General features: G+C 41.3%; 3 protein-coding genes across 4 annotated transcripts; 1 reads left to right on the forward strand and 2 right to left on the reverse strand.

Annotated features, from left to right (window-relative positions):
* Positions 1 to 5,034: 5,034 nt before the first annotated feature.
* LOC113128591 (keratin, type I cytoskeletal 19-like) lies at positions 5,035 to 8,255 on the reverse strand. The gene is made up of 8 exons (XM_026304033.2): positions 7,737 to 8,255; positions 7,297 to 7,379; positions 7,029 to 7,185; positions 6,769 to 6,930; positions 6,485 to 6,610; positions 5,598 to 5,818; positions 5,451 to 5,464; positions 5,035 to 5,346 (listed from the first exon to the last, which is right to left on the reverse strand). Exons 1-8 carry the CDS (start codon positions 8,160 to 8,162, stop codon positions 5,297 to 5,299), a joined length of 1,239 nt encoding a protein of 412 aa, XP_026159818.1. The 5' UTR covers positions 8,163 to 8,255; the 3' UTR covers positions 5,035 to 5,296.
* A 3,809-nt stretch (positions 8,256 to 12,064) lies between these two features.
* Positions 12,065 to 20,177, forward strand: krt98 (keratin 98). Of its 2 annotated transcripts, XM_026304034.1 has the most exons (9): positions 12,065 to 14,782; positions 16,496 to 17,192; positions 17,736 to 17,818; positions 17,976 to 18,132; positions 18,704 to 18,865; positions 18,972 to 19,097; positions 19,258 to 19,478; positions 19,644 to 19,657; positions 19,762 to 20,177. In XM_026304034.1, the coding sequence occupies exons 2-9, from the start codon at positions 16,854 to 16,856 to the stop codon at positions 19,851 to 19,853; spliced, it is 1,194 nt and encodes a 397-aa protein (XP_026159819.1). In that variant the 5' UTR covers positions 12,065 to 14,782; positions 16,496 to 16,853; the 3' UTR covers positions 19,854 to 20,177. The 2 variants fall into 2 exon arrangements, with proteins under 2 accessions (XP_026159819.1, XP_026159820.1); XM_026304035.2 differs by lacking the exon at positions 12,065 to 14,782 and having other exon boundaries at positions 16,109 to 17,192; positions 19,647 to 19,657; positions 19,762 to 20,176.
* Positions 20,178 to 20,815: 638 nt separating this feature from the next.
* LOC113128588 (keratin, type I cytoskeletal 13-like) lies at positions 20,816 to 23,169 on the reverse strand. Its single transcript, XM_026304029.2, has 7 exons — positions 22,599 to 23,169; positions 22,334 to 22,416; positions 22,045 to 22,201; positions 21,763 to 21,924; positions 21,535 to 21,660; positions 21,191 to 21,408; positions 20,816 to 21,041 (listed from the first exon to the last, which is right to left on the reverse strand). Exons 1-7 carry the CDS (start codon positions 23,049 to 23,051, stop codon positions 20,933 to 20,935), a joined length of 1,308 nt encoding a protein of 435 aa, XP_026159814.1. The 5' UTR covers positions 23,052 to 23,169; the 3' UTR covers positions 20,816 to 20,932.
* Positions 23,170 to 23,519: the final 350 nt, after the last annotated feature.

The raw sequence follows: 23,519 nt of genomic DNA on the forward strand, positions 1-23,519 counted from the left end.
TGTAAAACATTAGATCACCATAAAGCAACGTTCACGTCATGTAATGTCATGGTGATTTTGTTTACCCACAGAAGACCTGTAAACCTGAAGGCTTTCCACAGGAGAAATCTATAGTTGATGTGGCTTTTAGTCTTCTGAACAAACATTAAATACAAATGTGTTAGAGTTCATCAACTATCTTTGCAAGGTCTTTTCTGACAACTGACAAACACATTTTCCATGAATTGCATATAGAGAAACTAAGCCTGCTTTCTTTTGCAAGTCGCCTGTACATTTATCTCATTTCAGCCATGATGTATGTCAGATTGTGGCTGCAACAAGATGTAATATTAGCCTTTGAATTGGTTTGAATCAGGAACCAAAAGGAAATTAATCTAAGGAGTCTATAATGTTACATTGTGTCTCTTGTTGAAGTGACACCCCCATTGTTTGATTGCACAGGAAACCAGCACCTGGTGGCACTATTGCATTAACTTTTACAAGGCAGGGAGTTGCCCAGTTAAATCTGTGGACATCAACCTAAATCTCAATGATCTTTTTGTACTGCTTGCTGCTTGGTGCTGTGCTGACAGACATATCCTGTAATTGCCATTTCTATTTAATTTTGATTCATTCATTGATTAGTAAGTTTGATTTAATTTGTTGGCTGATGCATTTGAATTTGTATACTCTTTTGCCTCTTCCTAGTCATGATTATATAATGCAGAACATCAAGTTCATTATTATGAGTGCTTCTGGTAGCTAATGCCATGAATTGACTTTTGTTGAAGTTTACTGTTGGCCCTAAGGGCCCATTACCACAAACCTGCAGAATTTGGAAAGTCATAGTCATACTGTGTGTTTACAGTCAGTAAAGGTTTTGCAGGGAAACTGTGCCTCACTGGGCAGTTCTGAACTACCCAGGTCTTTCACCAAGTAGAACAAAACTATGTGTATCTTTACAGAATGGATTGGTTTTTTTTTATCACATAGGATGTTCAGTAGGTGCTGGTTTCACCACCCAGTCTATGCTGGGATATGCTTCACTTCACATCTGCACTACCCACTGGTAGTTTTAACTGTAAATGTGATTTTAAAAGTGTGTTGTGTTGTGTGTGTTTTACACTCAGTACAGAAAAAAATACTCTAGGACCAAATCTATTCTTTGCATAAGCTCACTCTTTCATGATAGCATGCATTGTATATAGAATACTGCTAAGCTGTTGTATTAGCCCTGCCCAAGTAGATTCCTCCTGGTCTTCAAGCTCCTAGAATTGTATGTAGGGTGTGGTTCCTCAAACCAGCCCTACCGGTTGAACTCCCACCTCTCAGCTCAGTTGGAGCCACACACTTTTTTTTATTACAACAGCAATGTGTTTTAGTGGCAGGGATGGAGTGAAAGTTACTGTTCTTGTCTGCACTGAAGGACCAAATTCACAGCCATTCAAATAGATGAAAAATCACATCTATCTCACTCTTGGCATGACCTGAAAGACCCTAACGTGTATGTGGTCTTGTTCCACTCTCTACCTCTCAAATGTCCCTATGTCTTTGTGCAGTTTGGGCACAGTTTGAAGACTTTCACAGTAAGGTCTCATGCCGTACAGTGCCCAAAACCTTTAGCAAAGAGGTTAGGCATTCCTTTCAGCTTGTGTGTCAAACCTAACACTGCTCCAGAATAGAGTCCAGCAACCAAGTGAAGAATGTGCCTCCTCTCTTCAGCTCCTTAATGGACTTTCTGACCCTGAGACAGCCACATTCCTGCTGATAGGAAGGTCAGCCTCCACTTTAACTGTTGCAGTCATGACTAATACTTAACTAACTCATTGATATGAAAGACTTAAAATTGATTACTGAAATATGGCAGGCCTACACTCTGCTAGGTTTTTTACACTCTTTAATAAACTAATCCTTTATATTTGGTTAAACCCTTAAAAGGAAGCGTTCTGCATTTTTGGATCACACTGATTTGATTTCTTAGAGTTGAACGAGAAGACTAATATTACTGTCATGTTTTTACGCTACATATGACTGTCAGCAGCTTGTTAGGTTAGCCAGCTCGTCTCTGTGCCTACAACCACCAGAGTATGGAGGATAGAGTATACCCCTAATTAGATCACTGCTGCTTGCTGTTTCCCCTGGCTGTAACTTGTTATTTAGCCTACAGAAGTGAGAGGGGTATCAATCCTGTTATCTAACTCTAGGCAAGAAAGGCAAAAAAAAAAAAAAAAAATGTGTATACTTTTTCTGGTGGTAAAGACTCAGGGTTTAGCTGACAGACATGAAATAGTTATGCACACTGGAAAAGTTGAAGTTGCTCCCACAGTTTGACAATATTAAGACAAAGAGCATCAAAGTATCCCAACAATGCCGGCTTTTATGTTCTCACAGTGAGCTTGTAATTGAACTGAACTGAACATTGTACATGCAAAGTATTGCATGACATCAACTGACATCTTTTCCTCTCCCATGATCTCACCCTTGATAGCCTCGAGCTAGCCTTGGATGGCAGACGGCCATGACAGGGAGTACATGCCGCAATGACTGATGACAGCCTGGCAGTGCTTCCTTTAATATTCCTTTGTGCTGCCACGTGCAGACAGTCTGCCTATTCATGCTGCAAATAGCTTCTGCTCCATGTCGGCTTCCTTGCTTTTTTTTCTTTGTCCTTTCCATATCTCCTTATTTATTTAACCCATGGTAAATGATTTTATGCTTGTGTAGTGCTTTTACACTATTTGCCCATTCACACATACACTCAATACACCAATGGAACAACCACCAGGGGCAACTTGAGGTTCAGTGTCTTGCCCAACAACACTTTTTATGCCAAGGTAGGGGTCCAGTACAAATTGAAGGCAGCTACTCCCATGTGGGCGAGTCGGTGGCTTAGTAATCTTTCATAAAACTGACAATAAATTCAAACATTTTCATTTTCTACGATACAAATATTAACACATTGAGGCAAGCTTCAATCCCAATACTACTGTAGCTCTGTAGGTCTTTTGATCAGTGAGCTTGATCCGCTGGATTTTCAGTCACTGATTGATATGTGCAATACTCTTTATATTGTCACTGTCAATTTATTTATTCTGGTACAAGATGATGGTTTGTCCCAACCGTGGCTATAATTTTGGCCAGTAATTAGCAACAGTTCAACATTTTTCATATACAGACACAAAATATGTAGGCGATATTAGCTTAGCTTAGCATAATAGCTTGAAACCTGAGGAAACTGTCAGCTTGGCTTCATTCAAAGGTTGAAAAAAAATCACAACTGGAACTTCACTAATTCCTGGTAAACATATCTCATTTGTTTAACCTGTACAAAAAAATGAAGCGCAGTTTGGTTTTTCAAGGAATTATGTGCAAGACTATTTTACTGAAAACAAATTGCAAAAAGCAATCTTACACTTAGCTTTTGTATTGATGTGTTGCATGATAAGATTTAGAGGAGTATTTTTTCATGCACACCGCAAGAATTGGACCGTCCACTATGTAGTACTATGTAGTTTTACTACATAGTACTTAATACTTTTACTGCAAGACTACTTGAATTTCCGTTTGGCCAGTTTATCTCACCTCATCTTTTCAGAATAGATGTTTCCTACCAATTCTAGTCTCCTGGTTCTAACTTCATATTTGGCATGCAGATAAGAAAGTGTCATCATCTAATTCTTAGAGATAAAACACATTTTTTTAACATTCAGTTTTCACTAATCATACATTGTAATTAACAGGGTATTTGCAGAAGTACCTAGGAAGAATTACTCATTCAAGTCAACATTATTTAATCATGAGCAAGAGTCAGTGTCAAGGTTGGCCTGCTGTGATGCATATATAAAACAATATAATCTGCAACCATGTACTGGTTTATAACTTAATGGGGATTTGGACTGCCTCACTGGAATAGCTCTTACAGAAAAACACTATAAGTAATGCTGTTCAGAAAAGTGATGTCATGTCAAGAGACTGAAAATAAGAAATTAATGCATAAGATATAAAAAAAAAAACATTTTCTGGTGTCAGTTTGCTATTGACATGCCCACTGTGTTGAACACCAACCTGGGGAAAAGGTTCTGACATTGCTTTTATGGCTCACTGTTTGGCTTACATATGAAATTACAAGCATAACTCAAAGGGCTTTGTCGCCAACTATTATGTTTACAGTGTGGAAGAGATCCTGATGCATGGGTCCAAATATGGGCTACTGAAGCTCTTCAGAGGGGGTTGGATTTTACAGCTTGATCCTCTGTATAATCTCTCTCTTCTCTAAAACCAACATTACACTATGATCAGAACACAGACTCTTGACAGGATTTCAATGTAATGTAACTGGTGACCTCGATGAAGTGCAAAGGCTCATATGTCACTCTCACTCCCTCGCCTGACAAACACACACCAAATAGTGAGTCACCCACAGCCAAGGAGTCCCACCCTTCATAATACTTTATCATTACTGCTCACTGGTCATTTGCTGTCACTTTGAGTTCATAAACAAGGCCAAAGTGCAGTACTGATAGCACCTGTTTCAACAAAGACACTCTTTGTTCAGTTTGTCGCTGTTTGCATTCCCATTCAATGTTTCCGTCATGAGCAATGTGTGTTCTTGTTACTAGGTGAAGGAATTACACCTCATATAGGACTGTGTTGAAAAGCCTCCAGGGCAAAGATTAGTCAACCTTTTGGGTGTGTCTTGTTTAAAAAAAAAACTCTCTGGGCAAACCCCAGGGCTCTCCACTTTGGTCACAGCCCAATTTGCACTTTTCTCTGGTCTTCTTTTTTTGTTTCAGCTTGGACAGCATCAAGTTCAACATAGTTTTCTGAGTGGTCTTTTCTCTAAATCCTCATGCTTTCCACTCAGGAGCTGTTCAACCATTGTTCAACCTTTCCTGACAGCCCCGTTATGTAACACAGATTTCCGCAATCCCATATCCCACCTCCCAGAGTGTAATTCAGTTACCATGGCAACTGCACACACAGAGCAATGTTATGGACAAAGATGTGGACTCACTCTTTTTCTGAAAGGCCCGTAAAATCACGAAACAACAGAACTCATATTCACCAGCTGATTTATTTTTCAGACAGGTCACACATGCACATACAGACAGTGCATCTGCCATTTCTTCTTTTCAGTTGCAAATGTTGTTTCATACCCAAACTTAAACACAGGCTTCACTTTCAACATACCCATTTTTTTTTTTTTTTTTTTTTTGTTCAGCACAGTTTCACTCATGTACAACAGCTTGTATTTGATGTGTGTGCCTGTGGGTGTATGTGTGTGTCTGAGAACAGCTTGTCCTGCCAGTTGGACATCCTAGCTGGAAGTGCGCACAGTGGTGGTTGTAACTGTGGTCTTTGAGCCCCCTGTTAAAAAGAGGAAAAAAAGTCATGATGGCAGTGCTTCGAGGTCTTATTACACTAACTGCAGGACTGCTATGTAATGTTTCAGTAAAACAGAAGTCACTTACCTGTACCAATGGGTCTACAAGGAGGGAAATGGGAAGAAAAATGCAAAGTTTAAGTGATTTAAGTTTCCATATGTGCAGTTTTCTCAATAACTGTCCATTTTCATCTAAGGGGCTCATAAATTCATGCTTCTAAATAAATAAATCTACCTGGACTCCTCTGTTTCCAGCAGGCTCCTGTAGGTCGCGATCTCCTGCTCTAGCCTGGTCTTTATGTCCAGCAGCATCCTGTAGTCGTGGCCCTGCTGCTCGATGCTGGCGCGCACATTGGATAGCTCTGCTTCAAGCATGTTGATTGTGTTCTGGAAGTTGGCGAGCATGGCGCTGTAACGAGCCTCTGTCTCTGCTAACGTGTTCTCCAGAGCTGCTTTCTGTTGAAGAGTGGAGAGGAAAAGCAGAATTAATTCATGCTCTCAAATAACATAACACATATTTTGGTGTTTGTTCTTGCAAATCAGTTTACTCTCGTAAATTCTTTGTTACGATTATTATTTTGAGCTATTGTCTGTAACCAGCAGCCACACCCTGGATTATATATGTGAGACACAAAAGCCTGTGTCTGTGTTTTCATAGTATTTTCCCTTCCTTTTGAAAGAAAGCGTTATTTGCGTAGGGTTTTGAATGTGTGTGTTCCCCACTGTTACACAGGAGCAGCATGCACTGCTTGTAGGGAGTGCTGAATGATGGACTCCAGCTGGGTACAGATAATCCACGGGAGTATGAGATTTGGGCTTTCCAGTTCTACATTCCTTCAGCTTTCTTCAAGCTCTTTTATGTCTCCTAGAATCTGAGCAGATGTCTGTGAAATGTTTTCCTCACTGTGAGCCCCTCCTTTCCCTTCTCCACAGCTGCCATCATTCTCTCTCTCCCTCCTCCTGTTCTTTTTCTCTTATCCTCCCTTCTGCTCTTTACCCTCTATCACTGTCTGTTTCTCTATTTCCCCCTGACAAGACATGGATCTGTGAATTTTTGCTCATATAAGGCAAGAGCAGTGGGACATGAACAGATGGTTTGGGTTTCTTTTTTTTTTTTCTCACCATGCTGAGTTGAGACTGCAGCTCGATCTCCAGGCCCTGCAGTGTGCGCCGTAGGTCACCGATCTCTGTCTTGGATGTCTGGATTGTCTCTGTGCTAATTGCCACCTCCTTGGTTAGGGCTGCCGACTAGGGTGAAGAAACAGGACACTTAGAAGTCTTGGTGATTACTCCTTTTACTTTCACAGCAGATTATGTTTAATTACGGGTTAGACTGCTGAGGGAGTAAACCCAGTCATTTGCAACGTGTGGGATATGGGCCTTTGTTTATGGGAAAATAGCTTTACCTTGTCATTAAACCAGGCCTCCTGGTCGCGATGATGTTTGTCAGTGATGGCTTCATACTGGGCGCGGATCTCCTCCATGACTTTGCTGAGGTCCTGTTGGGGTGCGGCATCAACCTCCACATTGACTGTGCCAGTAAGCTGAGAGCGCAGTGCTGCCAGCTCCTAAACAATGAAGGGGAGAAAGAAGTGAGCAGTTAACCTTTTGCAGAACAGTTACACAGGTGTGATGAAACAGGAAGCAAATGAAGTACATCAGTCACCTCTGCATGATTCTTCTTGAGGTAGGCCAGTTCATCCTGCAGGCCTTCAATCTGCATTTCCAGGTCAGCCTTCGTCAGGGTGGTCTGATCAAGCAGGCGGCGCAGGTTGGCGATGTCAGCCTCAACTGACTGCCGCATCATCAGCTCATGTTCAAATCTGATTAGTTTGGAGAGTAGAGAATACTGATATCAAATATGACTCTAAAAACTTTGTGTTTGATGTTAACGTGAAAACTGATTCCACAAAAGTATGAAGATTTATGCTTACTTGGTTTTGAAGTCATCAGCAGCAAGCTTGGAGTTGTCGATCTGGAGCAGGATGTTGGCATTGCCGATGGTGGCGGCAGCGATCTTAAAAGAGTAACAATAGGAGTTAGTCAAAAAGCAAAAGTCTCAGTTAAACAGTTCATTGTGGAGTAGACATGTTTTAATATTGATCTTTTGCTTCAGATGCAACACAGTAACATCCTCTTGCTAATATTGTCATGCACATCATTCCTTACAACCTTTTCTTCTCTATTGTAAGCTTCTACAAATCATACATTGTTTATTGTCCATCACAAGAACAAGGATTCAGTAGGGGCTATGCAGTCTCTAAATATACCTGCAGTGTCTCTCCCTTTGTAAACCCTCTAGGTAATCATTGACAGCACTGCAAATATTTGACTTGTCTGGTGTTTAAGCTGTTGAAGTGGGCACACACTATACCTTGTCCTTCAGGTCATTGATAGTGGCCCAGTACTTGCTGTAGTCCCTTTCTGCTGCAGGGCCCTTCTTCTCATAGTACTCTCTGATCTGCTTCTCCAACTTGGCATTGGCCGCCTCCAGATTGCGGACCTTCTCCAGGTAGGAGGCCAGACGGTCGTTCAGGTTCTGCATGGTTGCCTTCTCATTCAGGTGCACAGAGCTCTGGTCCAGGGCACTGGACAGGTCAAAGCCACCGCCTCCGACCCCCATGCCGCTTCCAAATCCAGAGGAGACGGTGCGCACAGTGGAAGCAGAAATGCGGGGGCCTCCGGTGAAGCTGAGTCCTGACACACTGTAAGCTTTGTGAGCAGGAGCACTTGATGTATAGCTGCGGCTCTGTCTGGTAATCACAGAGGGACCACTGGAGATGCTGTGGGACTGAAACATGATTGCAGACTGTCTGCTAGTTCAAGAGAGGATACGAGGAGAAAGGACCGTTATACAGCTGTAGACTGTAGCAGGACTGTAGAGTTTGACAGAGAGACGCACTCATATAGTCCTGGACCAGGGGCGGGCCTGGGGGAGGAAGGCGGTGAAGAGGAAAGGAGGGAGTTTTCCTTTACAGTTCAGCCATGGGCTTGGCAGAACCTCCATGTGTTTTCTTTTAAGGACCAGGGTTCGGTTTCTTTCCACTTCAGTGAGGAAACTGTTATGGAATGTGTGTGTGTGTCTGTGTTTCTGCTGCTCTGTTTGTGTGTGAAGGTTCTTTTAGTCTGTGGGGGACCTCTCTGAGTGTGTGTGTGTGTGTGTACATCTGCATGTATTATGTGTGTATGCACACTAGTCACTTTGTATCCAACTGCAAATAGTTATTATTTAATGTCCTGCCTTAAGTCAACATTCACATCAAGACTCTCTCAGTCATTATGTATTTTAACCAACAGATATGGCCATACTGGTTTCATGAAACACTTGTTTGCAAAATAATTATCTGCAGCATCCTAAATTCATAGTAGCATTCTGTAAGTGTGAACAGTTTAGATAGTTTTGCTTTAAGTAAAGGAAGAAATAGCAGATGATTGAAATTACAGCATGTACTACATTTAAATACATGCAGCTGTAATGAAGAAGTGGGTAAATAATGAAGTTACTGATTGAAAGCTTCATGAAAACTTTGTAGCCTTGGAGCAAGAGCCAGCATTGTATATTTTCACTCAAACTGATTTAAGGGAGTTTGTTAGTACCCCATTGTTCACCACATCACCCAAAACATCCCCCCTCAGTCCTGCATCCTGTGTGTGTGTGTGTGTGTGTGTGTGTGTGTGTACATGTCTATGTCTATGGTTCTGTGGTTTACCATTCTTGTGTGGACATTTTGGCTGGATTTTTGAGGGAATTAGGTTTAGGATAAGTGTTAGGGTTAAGCATTTAGTTGTGAGGGTTGGGGGCAGGGTCTAGGGAATGCATTATATATATATATATATGTATATATATATATATATATACATATATATGAGCATCCTCACAACTATAGTAAGATATGCCTGTGTTTCTGTGTGTGTGGTCTGTGTGTATGTGTGTGTGCACAAGTTGTCCATACACACACTCTGGTGTTGTGTGTGTCCTCCTTATCTCAGACTTGGCCTTTGGCCAGTTTCTGTGCTCTTGCAATGTAGCATGTGGTGTAAGCCAGGAGAAGGAGGCAGAGGAAGAAATGAATCACAGCTCTTGTGTTCTGTCACTTTATAATTAACTATATTTCATGATCTATTTAAAAACTGTGGAAATTGAAATGGAATTTATCATTTCAGTTAAAATGTGGCATCATAGCTGTTGAATATTATTAAAACTGAACTGATCTGAGCTGCAGATTCTTTCAAATATGCCATTAACAGCATACATAACAAAAAATTTAACCTCAAACTAAATGTTTCTTGATGAAATGCATCTTGAGAGTCAGATTTTTTCATGTACATAAGCTTGTACCTTCATCTTTAAGTGTTTTGTGCATTGGGGAGTTGAAGCAATTTGAGACCAAAATATTCAATATTTGTTGTTCTTGCCATGATTGGATTTAAAAATAAGTCACATCAAGTTTATTTGTTTAGTCCTTAATACTGTGACTGTAGAGTCTCAGTGGCTCAGTCAGCATCAACTGAATTTAAAAGGGTGCTTTTCTAAACTAAGACTTGCTTGGGAACAAGAGAGAGTCCCATCAGAGCTCAGAGGGAAAAAGTACACAGAACCCCAGGAGTTGCTGCTCTGGTTCTCATGGGTGCAGAAAGGAGAGGAGACTCTGGGGACTGTTGCAGTGTTTATCTAAATGTTTACATCCAGGTGAGTTTACTATTTGTCATCCTCACAGAAAATATCCTCTGATCTTGAATTTTCAACATTCAATGTAAACTAATATCTGGCGTCTCGAAGAAACCTCTGTGTGCTGTGACTTCTTTACATCACAGCTGAATTAGTGTCAGTCTTGGCCTCAGGTGCTGAGAAACAGGCAGGGATGGGCAAATACCTTAGTGGTTGGGTTGTCTCCTGAAACATATCTTTGTGTACAGTAGGGCAAAGATAAATGACTATTACACAACATGCCACAGCAAAATGAATGAGTTCATTTGTATTTGTGCTGGAAACCTTAGATGGATGTTTTTACTAAAACCATCTTTATGACTCATGCAATGGTTGACTGAGATGCTCAGAAATCTCCTCTATAATGTTACAGGGAATTCTACCACATCTGCTTTTTCAACCGTTTTGAAGTATCAGTGCAACTGTATTGTAATTACTGTGGTGAATGGGTAAGTTACAGGATGGCTGTGTATTCGTGAGAGCTTCACACCCGGATTAAGCTGCAATTTGGTGTCTAGCTGAGCAGGGTTGAGAACAAAGCCTAAGGTAGTGACTATTGACTCAGAATAATCAGGCCCTGAAAGAATTGCAGGAACCTTAAACAAAAACATCTAATATCTAATTCATTAAATTTGCCATTAAAGCAAATGCTTCCTGTCTATCTTTGTTTCAAAGCTGTCTCAACCTGGCATTAGTGTGAGTTGTTTTATGTGTCATGAGTTTTAAACTGCATAGCTCAGTGCAAATACTGCTCCACCCCTTCAAATCCACTGCTGAGAGAGAGAGAGGTGAGGTGAAATGAAGATAAGATCCCTTAATAAACAGACTTCAACCTTTCACACAGTACATTTTGAGTGTGATGCAGAAAGTGCTTGAATGATTTCTGCACTGATTTTTTTTTTTTCTTTCATGGTGCAACTTGTTTAACCCTTTGGAGTCTTGAGCTGTTTTTGGACATTTTGAATACTTTGTTTCAAATGATCCTCCATTTGTACTTGGTTTATCCACATCAGACAGAAACATGGCTCAATGTGACTGTTATGAACTCACCAATTGATTTGATCATACTGGTGTGATCAGGGACCCTAAGGGTTAATGTGGGAGTTGTATCATGTAATGCTAAAAAAAATAACTATAGTTATTATACTAAACTATATAATAATTTTAACTACAGCACATTGCACTGTATTTATTGAGGTATACATTGAGTTTCAAAGGGAAGGACATTGGTACCTTATCACCTGTTATTGATGATAGATTCACATTGTGAAGTAGTGTCACAATGAACTGTAACAGGAAAATTACATCTGGCAACAACAGCAAATTACTTCATCCGCTCTGCTCTGTTCTGAATTTCCTTCTTTCAGCTGCAAAGAATGGAGGGATGGTTTCTATTCACTGCAAAAACAAAGAATGTCAAGGTTTAAGGAGATGTGATGGGAAGTCCACTGCTCTGTTTGTGTACTTAAGCCCATCACCTTAACATTACAGTCTCAAAACAGCATCAAAATAATCCCCTATTTGCTTGCTGCATAGCGACAGCGAGGATGGAGTGTGTGTGTCACTAGTTATGTTTGAATTCTGGATGGTCTGGATTCCTGCACCTGAGGACAGAGAAATGCAGGCTTATCAGTTACATCAGGCAGTGGGAATGAAAGTTGACTGACGTTCCCATGTCTTTCAGAAACTGGTCACTTGAGCAAAAGTTGGCACATCATGGCACATTATGACATGACAGGCATGTAAAAATAATACACAAATGAGTCTTTGTTCATTGTTCCTGCATTTTAGGGTTTGTCAATGCTTCTGGAAAATGTGGAGCTCAGACTCCCACCAACAATATTCACGTTTCAATTACACATATAGTACGAGTACGGTAACATAAAGGGAACAGGTTGATTTTTTTCCTCATTGCCAGTTTTTCTTTAATCAAGAGATGCAATTGAATCAGTGTAAATATAACACAGTATGAGCTAAGCCTGCACAAAGGGTTGTCCAGGGGATAACTTGCAATAATTCTGTCTTTTAATGTAGCACTGTCATGAGCTCAAAATTCATATTGTTAAATATTTTGGTTTATGACCACAAGTAAAACTAATGACAAAATGTCACCATTGTTATTATGAGCATGTGTTAGCATGCTGGTGTTTGTGCAGTAACCCCTGAGCAGCCCATTGCTCTACATTCTGGAGAAACCTGTGACCTTGTGGGTTTGACTGAGGCAACAACTGAGGGTTTGGCACTGTGAGTGTCTGATAGCATTTTGTGAATCAGTTCCAAAGTTATATGACTAGCAGTGAAAAGCCATACCTCCCTTTGTCAATAGTTACAGTAATCAATTCTTTCTTGCTCAATAATCAAGACGAAGAATCTAAAAACATGTAGTCCAAGACTTCTGAAGTGTCTTGCTGAGGGACAGAAAGATGTGATGGTTCACAAATAGCAGTGAAAGCAGATCTGTACAGAGTTAGTAACTATGAATCACAGATGTGAGTTTGTATGGAGCAACCCAGTCCTCTGAGCCTCCTCTGAACGTACCACACCCCTCCACAGGCATTATCACATCCTGCTCAACTATTCAGCCTACACTGTGCAATAATGTCAGCGCATACAGGCATGAATCATCCCTGACAAAGGTCCCAGACTGAACCCCTGAGTAGATTACAACTGCAGTGTGGGCCAGCATGTGTGTATGTGTGTGTGTGTGTGTGTGTACATTATGTGGTGAATTGTCAGCTTAGCATATAGACCCTAGTCACTATGGCAATAGTAAACAACAGTGTGTCAACAGATATACCTCTGTTCATTCCAACAGTAGCACCAACAATGGAAGAAAGTTTAGCCTTCCTAAAAGTGCTCTGTGCCTTATGGGACTTCTCTATAGTAAATACTTCATTACCTCTTCACATACATCAAGTCCTCATACATGTATGTGCTAAAGAAACATGTCATAGTATGGTGTAACATTTATGGGATTTCACATAACAGACATAAATACTGCATTTAACATAAAAGGCTCTGGAGTAACAGCTTTCATGAACCTCTCTGCAGCTGCACCAAATGATTTGAACATTAAACTGCTTAAAAACCAACTAAAGAATTACAGTTTTTTAAGAGTACTTTATTTACTGTGTGCTCGGCGACTCTAACTGACCTGTTATGCCTTTTGTTATCAAAGCTGACCTCTCTGCACATGAGGACAGAAACAAAGATTGTGCTTGTTGTAACGTTTCCTTGGCAATTATTTCATGATCCAAATGTTTACTGGAAAAATGCAAGTGATTATCACGCAGCCACACCCTTTATCTACAACACATTTCGGTGTTGTGCTGGTGAGATTTGCAGCTGAAGTGCACCATCTAGTGACAATCTGTGCAAAAGGGCTTTCTGTGGAAAGAGAACACGCATGTAGGACTGTGTAGCACTCAGAAGTGACTAAACACGCCACCACTACCCCAGTGGAGGTAGTTAGGAAAACTGTAAAAAGAGAGACTTTGAAAGCTGCTTGTGCACCAAACTTTATTTTCCTGAAAGAGAATTTGACATTAACTTTCTCATTTATTTAGACATCTCAGACCAACACAGAAGGAAGTTGGGGATAAAGAGAATTCAGAGATTTAAACTACAACACTATCTAACAAATACTGAAAACCTTGATTAATGTAATAATGAAATTCTGTGCTTCATTTTCAACAGGTTACAAGTTGAATGGTCCCTCAATGACAAGCACACAACTGAACATTGAACATTTCCTGTCTTCCTCTCTCTCTGACACACACAGACATATAATACACACAACAGCACACATACATTCACACTCAATGTAGCTGACATGACAGCAAACATCTGCAGAACATGCCTGTGTGAATGACAGCTAAATAAATGTATGCCGTGAGCAGTGACAAAAGAAGGAAAGTGGAGTCGTCACCTTGTTCTTTTTAGCAGATCATTTGTTCCTCGTTGAGCCCTAAGGCCTAACTGGGGGTGGAGAGCTGAAGAGAGGTGGTGGATCTGTGTTCGATCAGGATTGCTCTAAGTGTTGCAACTTTTTTGCAACTTGGGTTGTTTTTCTCTTAGTTTGTCTGCAGATCTAAACTTACTGGCACCATAACCAGCACTTTCAAAATAAAACCAAATGCCAGTTTCTCACTCAAGATGTCTTATGGTGGGACTCCATGACTTGAAGACACATATTGCAGTGCGTGCCTTTTCCCTGAACTGCTTTCACTGTAATCTGCAGGAATGTTTTCCTGTGATTTATCTGGTTTGTATTGTAATGCTGTCTGTCTTTGAGTGTCAGCCCTGTGATAGATTGGAGATCTGTCCAGGGTGTAGCCTGCTTTTCAAGTTAACTGGTTTCGCAGAGCCACCCTGCAACCTTGCAATGTTCAGTGTCTGTATTCACTATACCACTGTGATATAAACTCATGTGTCTTACATAAAGCAACACTGTTATCATTTTTAAAATGTCATTTGTACTAATTTTCCTTTTAATATGTTTAATTGCACCTACAGCAGCTCAATGTAAAAAAAAAAAGCAGGATGAATACTTGTAAGTACTGAATGTGCCTTCACACTAAGTTTGTCTTGATGTCCTTGTACTGCTCTGTCAGTGAGTTTCCGCCCCACTGTCTCCCAGACAAAGTCCAGAATATTTCTTTCATCGCAGCTATTTTGGATTCTGACTCTTCACCACTTTGCCAAGCTCCAAGGTCAGCTCAGTTCTGTGTGCGGCACAAGTCACCAAAACATTAGCACACAAACAACACGTTTGTGTAGATGTGTGTTACAGACATTCAATAAGCGAAATGCCTCTTACTACATACAATATACCATCAGAAAAAATTTGCAGTCATAACAAAGGGTGTTGTTTAGGTATGGAGAAGGCCGGATCGGCAACATTTCTGTCTCGAGTGTTTGAGAGAACAAAACAGGATGTCTATGAAGACCTGAAATCCTGTTTAAAGGGTAAAAATGAGAACATGTTTTAACAAGCCAAACATGCCTACAGTATTAGGCTACTGCATTACTGGAGGGCAAGTGGGAACACAGTGCTTCTGGGTAAGGAGTCTGGAGAAAACCCAGTCAAATGAATAAACATGATGTATGAGTCTAGGAAACCACAGTTAGCCGTTGGTGTATACTAACTTATGGAATGCAGCCATTGTTAATAACTACAGCAGGCGTGTTGAAAGATGCTGTGAAAAAAGTCAAATGAGATACTACTTTCTGCTGCATGTGATTACAACTCCTCTGTGCAATAGATAACCTTAGCAGTTTACTAGATTTTAATCATATAATTAATCACTGAAAGTTTTTATGATTACAACTCCCTATATTTGTCCTCAAAATTTAATAAAAATCTAAATCACTGAGTGAATCCCTTCAAACAGACGTCACACGCCATAAATCTTTTCACCACCTGACATCTGTTACTGGGACTAAATGTGTGACATATGGCTCTAATGGGTTTTTTTTTTTTTCACATGACAATATATTTAGGAAAGTAATTAGTTTATTGCTCCCAGACCCAGTCGAACCATCAGTCATCCCTGTTTCATATCTCGTGGTGCTTATCAGTGGCATTGTTGACTGAAGAGCTGTGAAAAAAATAACAGAGGAAGTGAGTCAGGCAGCTTTGCTATGTTGTTCAAAGAGATAGGCAGCTTAAAAAATACCTAGGTGATCATTTTCTTTGACCTGTAGATGTGTAGTGAGCCCACTACAACAATTATAAAGTAACGAAACAAGCATTAAGGTAGAGTTACTAGACTGAAGACACTGAGTAACAGACAAATGGCAGCCTGCTTGGAGTTTGTTAAACAGCGTTAAAGGACTCTAAGAGCTTGAACAGAAAATATTTTCTGGTATGATCAGATAAAAAAGTGGGCTGTTAATATGGGAGGGGGAACTCTGTTATGCCGTGACCTGCTGTCACTGTGGAATTTTCTCACCCTACACGCCTGATAATACGATTAAACAAACCTTTTAATGATATTGTTCACAATGTCACAATTATCCACAGGCGATAAGGATTATTTGCAAGGCTTTCATGTCAATTGCATGAAAGTATTCTATGTTTATATTAAGCTATATGTGTTTTGACACATGGATAGCGTGGTATGCTATGTTTTCTCTTGCCTCTAGAGGGAATGTATGTAGTACAGCTTAACAAAAATTGTTATTCATTCATACATTTAGATAATTACATTGTATGAATATGAATTAGCACAATTTTGAACATCTTAAGTGCAAACCTACATGACAAATTAGCTTGAATATGCTTCTCCCTCAATGCTTGGCCCCATTTTCACTGCAGTGCAAATGTTGCTGGTTTGTGCCATTTCTGTCACTGCTATGAGTAACTGCATGAATAGCAGCACATTATTTCAAACTACATGTTTTTGTGTCTTGAAAACAATTAGGAAGTAGCCAAACAAGGAAATCTGGAAATGGGATCTAGAGGGTGAGGACTGCAGAAAGATCAAGTGAGGAGATTTTAAGAACTGCTTAAGAAATGGTAAAATGTGGAATCACAAGTTTGACCTGAAGATAGCAGTATGAACAGGCTACTATCAGTCACCACACCCGTGCTGATGGAGGGATAGCATAAAGGGGCATGTGGGGGAGCAAGTCAGCCACATTCTTTCTTCAGCTATCCCATCCTTGCACTTCCCACTTTGCTGTGGGCAGCAGCTATATAAACAAGGTGGCCAAGGTGATGCATTCGACTGCAGATCAACTCTGGCATTCCTACCTGATACCAGATCCAGACACTCCAACATGTCCTTGAGATCCAAATCCTACAGCCAGAAGACCATGAGTGTCCACGGTGGAGCAGGTGGCCGTGGGACCCACATCTCCACACCCCAAATGAGCTACTCACCATATTCTGGAGGCTTTGCCTTGGCTGATGGCCTGGACCTCCAAATTGTGACCAACGAGAAAGCCACCATGCAGAACTTGAATGACCGTCTGGCCTCCTACCTAGAGAAGGTGCGCAGGCTGGAGAAGGAAAACGACCACCTGGACATGCAGATCAAAGAGTGGTACCAGAACAGAAGTGTCATATCCCACGATTATACCAAGTACTTCAACATCATTGATGACCTGAAGGATAAGGTAAGAGGAACAAGACAGAGGTGGGTGTGTTTCAGGTTTTCTGTTTTCTTCCTGTTCTCTTTGTGATCTTAACATTCAGTCTAATTCGGAACAGGTATGTACTGTATGCGTTTTGGTTAGAGAGCCAGACAACCCAATACTGTCACAGTAAATAGGTTCTCTTATCAGGAAACACATCACAGAAACCAGGCAGTAAAGTGGTGTTTTCCATTACTGTCATAGCAGATTCATTTCAAGTGAGCATCACATCCTGCCAATAGTGCTCAACGTCAGCACAGTGCAGGTGTACAATCCAGTCTGACCAATATTTTCGAATATATCCAACTGGTGTAAAAGCTTTTGTAGCAGTAAGAGGCAGTGCTTCCGTTTCATATGATTTTATTTATATGTTAATATTATTGTTACAGCCATGTTTTTCCACATTTGCGTGAAACGTACTGTTACTCATTTAAACTCTCAAATTTCCAAGATTCCAGTGTTGGAGATGTTTTATAAAATGTATGAATCATGAACTAACTTGTTTCCATGTTTTTGACTCCTCAGATTAGTACCACTTCCAGACTCAATGCCAAGGCAGTGCTGGATATTGACAATGCAAGACTTGCTGCTGATGACTTCAAAATGAAGTGAGTATAGTGGGTTTTTTAAATCCTGCCCTTCTCTGCCCAGAAACTTTATGTGTGCATCAACACATGAACTCATGTCTAAGTGTCAGATTAGAAATATGATTTACTGAAACCTCTCTGATCCATCCGTCCATCTTCCCCTGTGACGCCCCCACAGGTATGACTATGAGCTGGCCATGAGGATGACTGTGGAGGGGGACATCACTGGACTGAAGAAGGTGCTTGATGATATGAACCTGGTCAGGATGGATCTGGAGAGTCAGTATGAGGCCCTGAAGGAGGATCTCATCATGCTCAAGAAGAATCATGAAGCGGTGAGATGGGGTAACAACTAGAGTCAGCCAGTTTTAACCAGTTCAGTGTTTGCTGACAGTGGCTTTACAGGCAGCAAAACTGATTCGTTTACCTCTGTCAACACCCCTGATCCATTCCTACACACAGGCAACACCCACTGTGTATGCACATGAACTGAAAGTATAACTCCTAGTTTTGATACTTTCAAAACTAGGAGTTTAACGCACCATAGTAATGCAAAACGTTTGATTTGTCATAGTTTTCACTTCACTCACACACGATCTCTGATAACACTGAGGAAATCCCGAGTTAGGCTAATGTTTTTATAAGCAGGTTTGCTGCCGTCTCCCTTTTCCTGGTCCTATGCCTCCTCTCTCTGCACACTTCCATGTATTCTTCTCTCCTTCCATTAGCTCATTGTCACAGCTTTGTCCAACACACACATGCACAACTAACACAGATCCATAGTACCAAACATGCAGCAAAAGAAGAGTTCATTAGATGCTTTTATTGTAATAACAAAAAAACAATGAATTATATTGAGGTATAGCACTGGCTGATCAAGGTGTTGCCCTTTGCCCCCCCCCACAGGAGTTAGCACTGCTGAGGAGTCAGATGGGTGGCCAGGTCAATGTGTCCGTGGATGCTTCTCCTTCTACAGATCTGAACGAGGTGATGACAGATATGCGGCAACACTACGAGGGTTTGATCGCCAAGAACCGCCAGGAGGTTGAAGCATGGTATCAGAACAAGGTGAGAAGTTACAACTTCTACCACTTAAGTAAATTTTGAAAGAGTTCACTGGAGCAGTAATCTGCTATTGTTTATGTGTAACACATTATTTTGTGTCTCTGGCCAGGTCAAAGTGGTGGAGCAGGATGTGAGAACAAACACAGAAATTCTGGCAACATCCCGCACAGAGGTTAAAGACATGAAGACCACACTACAGAGGCTGCAGATTGAATTGCAGTCCCATTTGAGCATGGTATATCAACACACACACACACACACACACGCACATACATATATATACATATATATATATATATATATATATATATATAATTTCAACATGCTGTTTTACATCAAGAATTTTAGTCACTGACTGTCCCTCTCCTAACAACTTCCTCCTCTGACCCCAAAAGAAAGCGTCACTGGAGGACAACCTGGAAGAGACTCAGGCACGTTATGCTGCACAGTTAGCAGGCCTCCAGAGCATGGTCACAAACCTGGAGGCTCAGCTGTCCCAGATCCTCGCCAACATTGCCTTCAACAAAGAAGAATATGACATATTGCTGGATCTCAAGACCAGGCTGGAGATGGAGATTGCAGAGTACAGGAGGTTGCTGGATGGGGAGGAGGAGAGGTGAGATCTGATGAAGAATGGGAAGTACTGAGCAGATGGGGGTTATACTTTCAAAGATCAGAAAGAAAAAGATCCACTAAAATGAAAAACATTTAATTGCAATGTAGATTTGTACTGTATGTTCCAAACTAATGTTTTCCTTTTCCCCTCTCGTTCCTTTTTTAGCAGCTGTAAACAAGGTATGCAGTTTTTCACATACATATATCATTACGTTGTCACTGAAATTTTACTTTATATCTTTACAAGATTTGCTAACAACTTTTATTTTTCATCTTTCCTTCAGTGATCACAAAGGTCATCACAGTGGTGGAGACGGTTGTGGATGGGAAGGTGGTCGAGAGCAGCGAGACTATTAGTGTGGATGGGAGTCAGTGAAAAACTGAAAACATCAGCAAAAGTCAATAAAGATCATGCAGCTGAATATTGTTTGCTAACACATCAACCATAACTATTGTACTAGGACTATTATGTATTTGACCTATGTATCTGTCAGCTAATTTTAAAGTTCCTCTACCCCATAAAAGTGCAGCATTGGGAGAGGCTGACAAGGTGTGGAAACCTTCCTGCTAGGTTGTCTCAGTGGACAAATGTAATAGAGCAACTAAAAGCTTCCCTGCAGTTCATAAAGTCTCATAGAACATCACTTAAAAAGAAATGTCTGTAAACTGCTGTGATGACACAAGGTCAAATGTTATTCTTTCCATTATGGACTTATAAACCCTTATGATTATTAAATTTATTATTTGAAAACCTTACCAGACCCTTGAAAAGACATTTTTGTGTGTGGCACCTCAATAAAGTGTATGAGACAGAAAGGCTCAGTGAAAAAGACACTAGTGCTTATTTGCAGAGCCAAACCAAGAACTGACCAAGAACTATGTTGGTAGGTGTGTCGTTTATATAAATTACATACATGCTCTGCTCCCTAGTGGCCAAACACTGATTAAAGCAACTTTATCTAGCATAATGAAGACCTGGGACCAATATGCCTTATGCATAGGTATGCATGCCTTAGGTCCACCCTTGTCATTATGAGCCACTTCCCTGCCTAGTGGGCAGGGCAGGAATAGTTGGAAAAACAGCTACCAGCTACTCTCAGAATGCGTATTACTGCCTTATATTCGCAGTGTCAAGTTCTTTATCATTTTCTACCTAGCAGGTAACTTGACAGACAAACTGGGTATTTTAGCTGCAAGCTACTATCATTTCATTTTGAGCAGGTTTTGCACATACACACACACATATACATCTAAAGAGTCATATTGTCTTTTGTTTAGAACAAACTCTGCCACTGCTGCCATCAGGGCAGTTAAGTAGACACAAAAAAGACAAAATAGTAGTGAGCAAACTGAGCCTTTTTATTGCATTCACATGTTTATGGAAAACAGGTTTTGTATTCGGATGTTGAGCTTGTGGCCTTCAGGTGTTGCTCCTTGTGCTGTGATCACTGCAGCTTATTTTGAGTGGGTTTTACTGGAGGATATCACCTTGCCATCCTTCAGTTCCTCTGTGATCACTACCACCTTGGTATTCTTAGTAGAACTACTGCCGCTGCCAGCACCACTAATAGTGTGAGAGGGGAGAGAATAACAGTGTGTGCATTAAAACCATGACAGTGGCTCAGTTCAAAGGGCTAGATATTAGTTTATAATGAAATGACAGAATTGTTCTTTGCAGGTAAAGTTCCCTCTGTCCTGTATTTCTTTCCTCACCTGCCCTCTCCATCCAACAGCCTCCTGTATTCTGCGATCTCCATCTCCAGCCGTGTCTTGATGTCGAGCAGTATGTTGTATTCTTGGTTCTGGCGTTCTATGTCAGCCCGCAGCTGCATCAGTTGTCCTTCAAGGTTTGTTACCTGCATCTGCAGGCCTTGGAGCTTCATGGCATAACGTGACTGTGTGTCAGCTAAAGTGGCTTCCAGGGCCGCTTTCTGGAGGAGGCAGGAGAAGAGAAGAGAAGAGAAAAGACAAATACTTAATAAATTCTAAGGTTGGCATGGGGGAAGGATGTAAAGGCAAAGAAGAACAGATATTTGCTACAGATCATTATCATTTACCATGCTTAGTTGTGACTGTAGTTCAATCTCCAGGCCCTGCAGTGTTCGACGGAGCTCAGTGATCTCTGTCTTGGACGTTTGAAGACTTTCTGTGTTGGCTGCCACCTCTTTAGTCAGTCCCTCTTTCTGGAGTAGATATGGGAGAACATCAGTGTCAACAATCTAAGCAGGCAATGAGGAATCACATAGACAGTAAATAACAGCACCAGGGTTTTGGTCCAATCTTACCTTTGCTTGGAACCAGCCTTCAAGTTCTTTCTGGTTTTTGGCAGCCAGAGCTTCATACTGATCACGGACTTCAGCCAAAATGCTGGTCAGGTCTGCCTGTGGCTTTGCATCCACCTCCACGTTGATCTGTCCCGACATCTGGTTTCTCATAGCTGCCATTTCCTATAAAACAGACACTTTGCTAGGAGGTGGATCTTACTGAGTTGCATGAGAAGAGCTTGTTCTACATTTGAGACAGCAAATGAATTGCAATACAAATCCACTCATATGACTGTTACCCACCTCCTCGTGGTTCTTCTTGAGGAAAATGAGCTCCTCCTTGAGGCCTTCTATCTGCATCTCCAGGTCTGATCTGGTCAGTGTCAGCTCATCCAACAGTCTCTTTAGACCAGCGATATCTGCCTCCACTGACTGACGCATGGCTAGCTCATTCTCATACCTGTGATGCAGCAACAGATCAGACACATCCACCATCAGCATCATCAAATATTCAGGTGTTGGTTGCTCCAGGTAAAAGTCAGTTTTTTCATTTCAGTTTAAGATACTTTTTGTTTCTCATTCTGATACTTACTTGGTTCTGAAGTCGTCTGCTGCCAGTTTTGCATTGTCAATAGCCAGATAGATGCCTCCATTGACACGGGTGGCATCCTGGATCTGTGTGATACACAAATCTTTCATGTTACATCATTGTACAATTCTTTCTCCAACTGTAAATATGCTTTGTAAATAAGTGCGGATGCTGTCAATATGTCATTTTAATCCATTTTTTATCTGAAAGTTGCATTGCATGAGACAATGTAGTGTGATATTCAGGACTCAGAAGTCACGGGACATACCTTCCCCTGCAGATCAGCGATGGTGGCCTCGTAAGCTGAGTAGTCACGGGCAGCTGGGGAGGTTTTACTCTCCAAGAACTGGCGGATCTTGAGCTCCAGCTCAGCATTGGCCTTCTCAAGTTTGCGCACCTTGTCCAGGTAGGAGGCCAGACGGTCGTTCAGGTTCTGCATAGTGGCCTTTTCACTGGCTGCCACGCCGAGGTCTGTGAGACCACCTCCACAAAAGCCTGAACCCCCTCCCATGCCAAAACCATAGCCACCACCTGCACCGCCTGCTCCACCTGCACCACCTCCAGATCTGTAGCTTACAGAGGAAACAGAGATTCTTCCTGCAGAACCACCTGCGCCATGTACACTTGAAGCATATCCCTTTCTTATCATACCCCCCCCACCCAAGCTTCCACTTCCAATGGAGCGCCCTGAAAAGCTGCTTGTCATGTTTCTAAATGCCATTGTGAAGTTTGCTCTGGAGATCTGCCTGCCCTGGAGAGAAGGAGATGGAGTGAGATGCAAAGCTCTGCCTGTCTCCTTTTTATCCCTCACAAGGCAGCTGTTGCTTCTGCTGCCTCTGGTGTGGGTGGTGGTATGCAGGGTCGAAGGGAGGAGCATTCACTAAAATGGGTGCTCAGCCCCACCTATCACACACGCTCATCAGGTTCATGTTGCGCAGAAATCAGAAGAGAAAAGTGGGATTAAAGTTCATCACCAAAATATAATGGCTTTATTGTCCCTATCAGCCTTTAGTCCTATCCCCTGTATTAATGTGCATGAAAACTGTGTATCCATGTGGACCTTTATCTTTTATTTCTACGAAGTATAACATGAGCCACACCTGTTTTACTAAGTTAGTTATTCAGTCAAATCCAACAGGTTTTAAAGTTTGTCAGTGATCTGACAAGTGACATGTCTTTATTGAATTTG

Source organism: Mastacembelus armatus, chromosome 1, assembly GCF_900324485.2.
Source record: "Mastacembelus armatus chromosome 1, fMasArm1.2, whole genome shotgun sequence".
In the NCBI taxonomy this organism is placed as follows: Eukaryota; Metazoa; Chordata; class Actinopteri; order Synbranchiformes; family Mastacembelidae; genus Mastacembelus; species Mastacembelus armatus.

Bases quoted from the DNA above. Each gene is read 5' to 3' on its own strand.
- LOC113128591 (XM_026304033.2), bottom strand. From the start codon at position 8,162: ATGTTTCAGTCCCACAGCATCTCCAGTGGTCCCTCTGTGATTACCAGA. The intron at 6,931-7,028 runs GTGACTGATGTA...TTCATTGTTTAG, and splicing joins TCAAGAAGAATCATGCAGAG to GAGCTGGCAGCACTGCGCTC. The intron at 5,819-6,484 runs GTGAGAAAAAAA...ACTCTTCAACAG, and splicing joins TGCAGTCTCAACTCAGCATG to AAAGCAGCTCTGGAGAACAC.
- krt98 (XM_026304034.1), top strand. From the start codon at position 16,854: ATGTCCTTGAGATCCAAATCCTACAGCCAGAAGACCATGAGTGTCCAC. The intron at 18,866-18,971 runs GTGAGAAGTTAC...GTCTCTGGCCAG, and splicing joins AAGCATGGTATCAGAACAAG to GTCAAAGTGGTGGAGCAGGA. The intron at 19,098-19,257 runs GTATATCAACAC...TGACCCCAAAAG, and splicing joins TGCAGTCCCATTTGAGCATG to AAAGCGTCACTGGAGGACAA.
- LOC113128588 (XM_026304029.2), bottom strand. From the start codon at position 23,051: ATGGCATTTAGAAACATGACAAGCAGCTTTTCAGGGCGCTCCATTGGA. The intron at 21,925-22,044 runs GTGGGTAACAGT...TCTGTTTTATAG, and splicing joins TCAAGAAGAACCACGAGGAG to GAAATGGCAGCTATGAGAAA. The intron at 21,661-21,762 runs GTAAGATTGGAC...TATCTACTCCAG, and splicing joins AAGGCTGGTTCCAAGCAAAG to AAAGAGGGACTGACTAAAGA.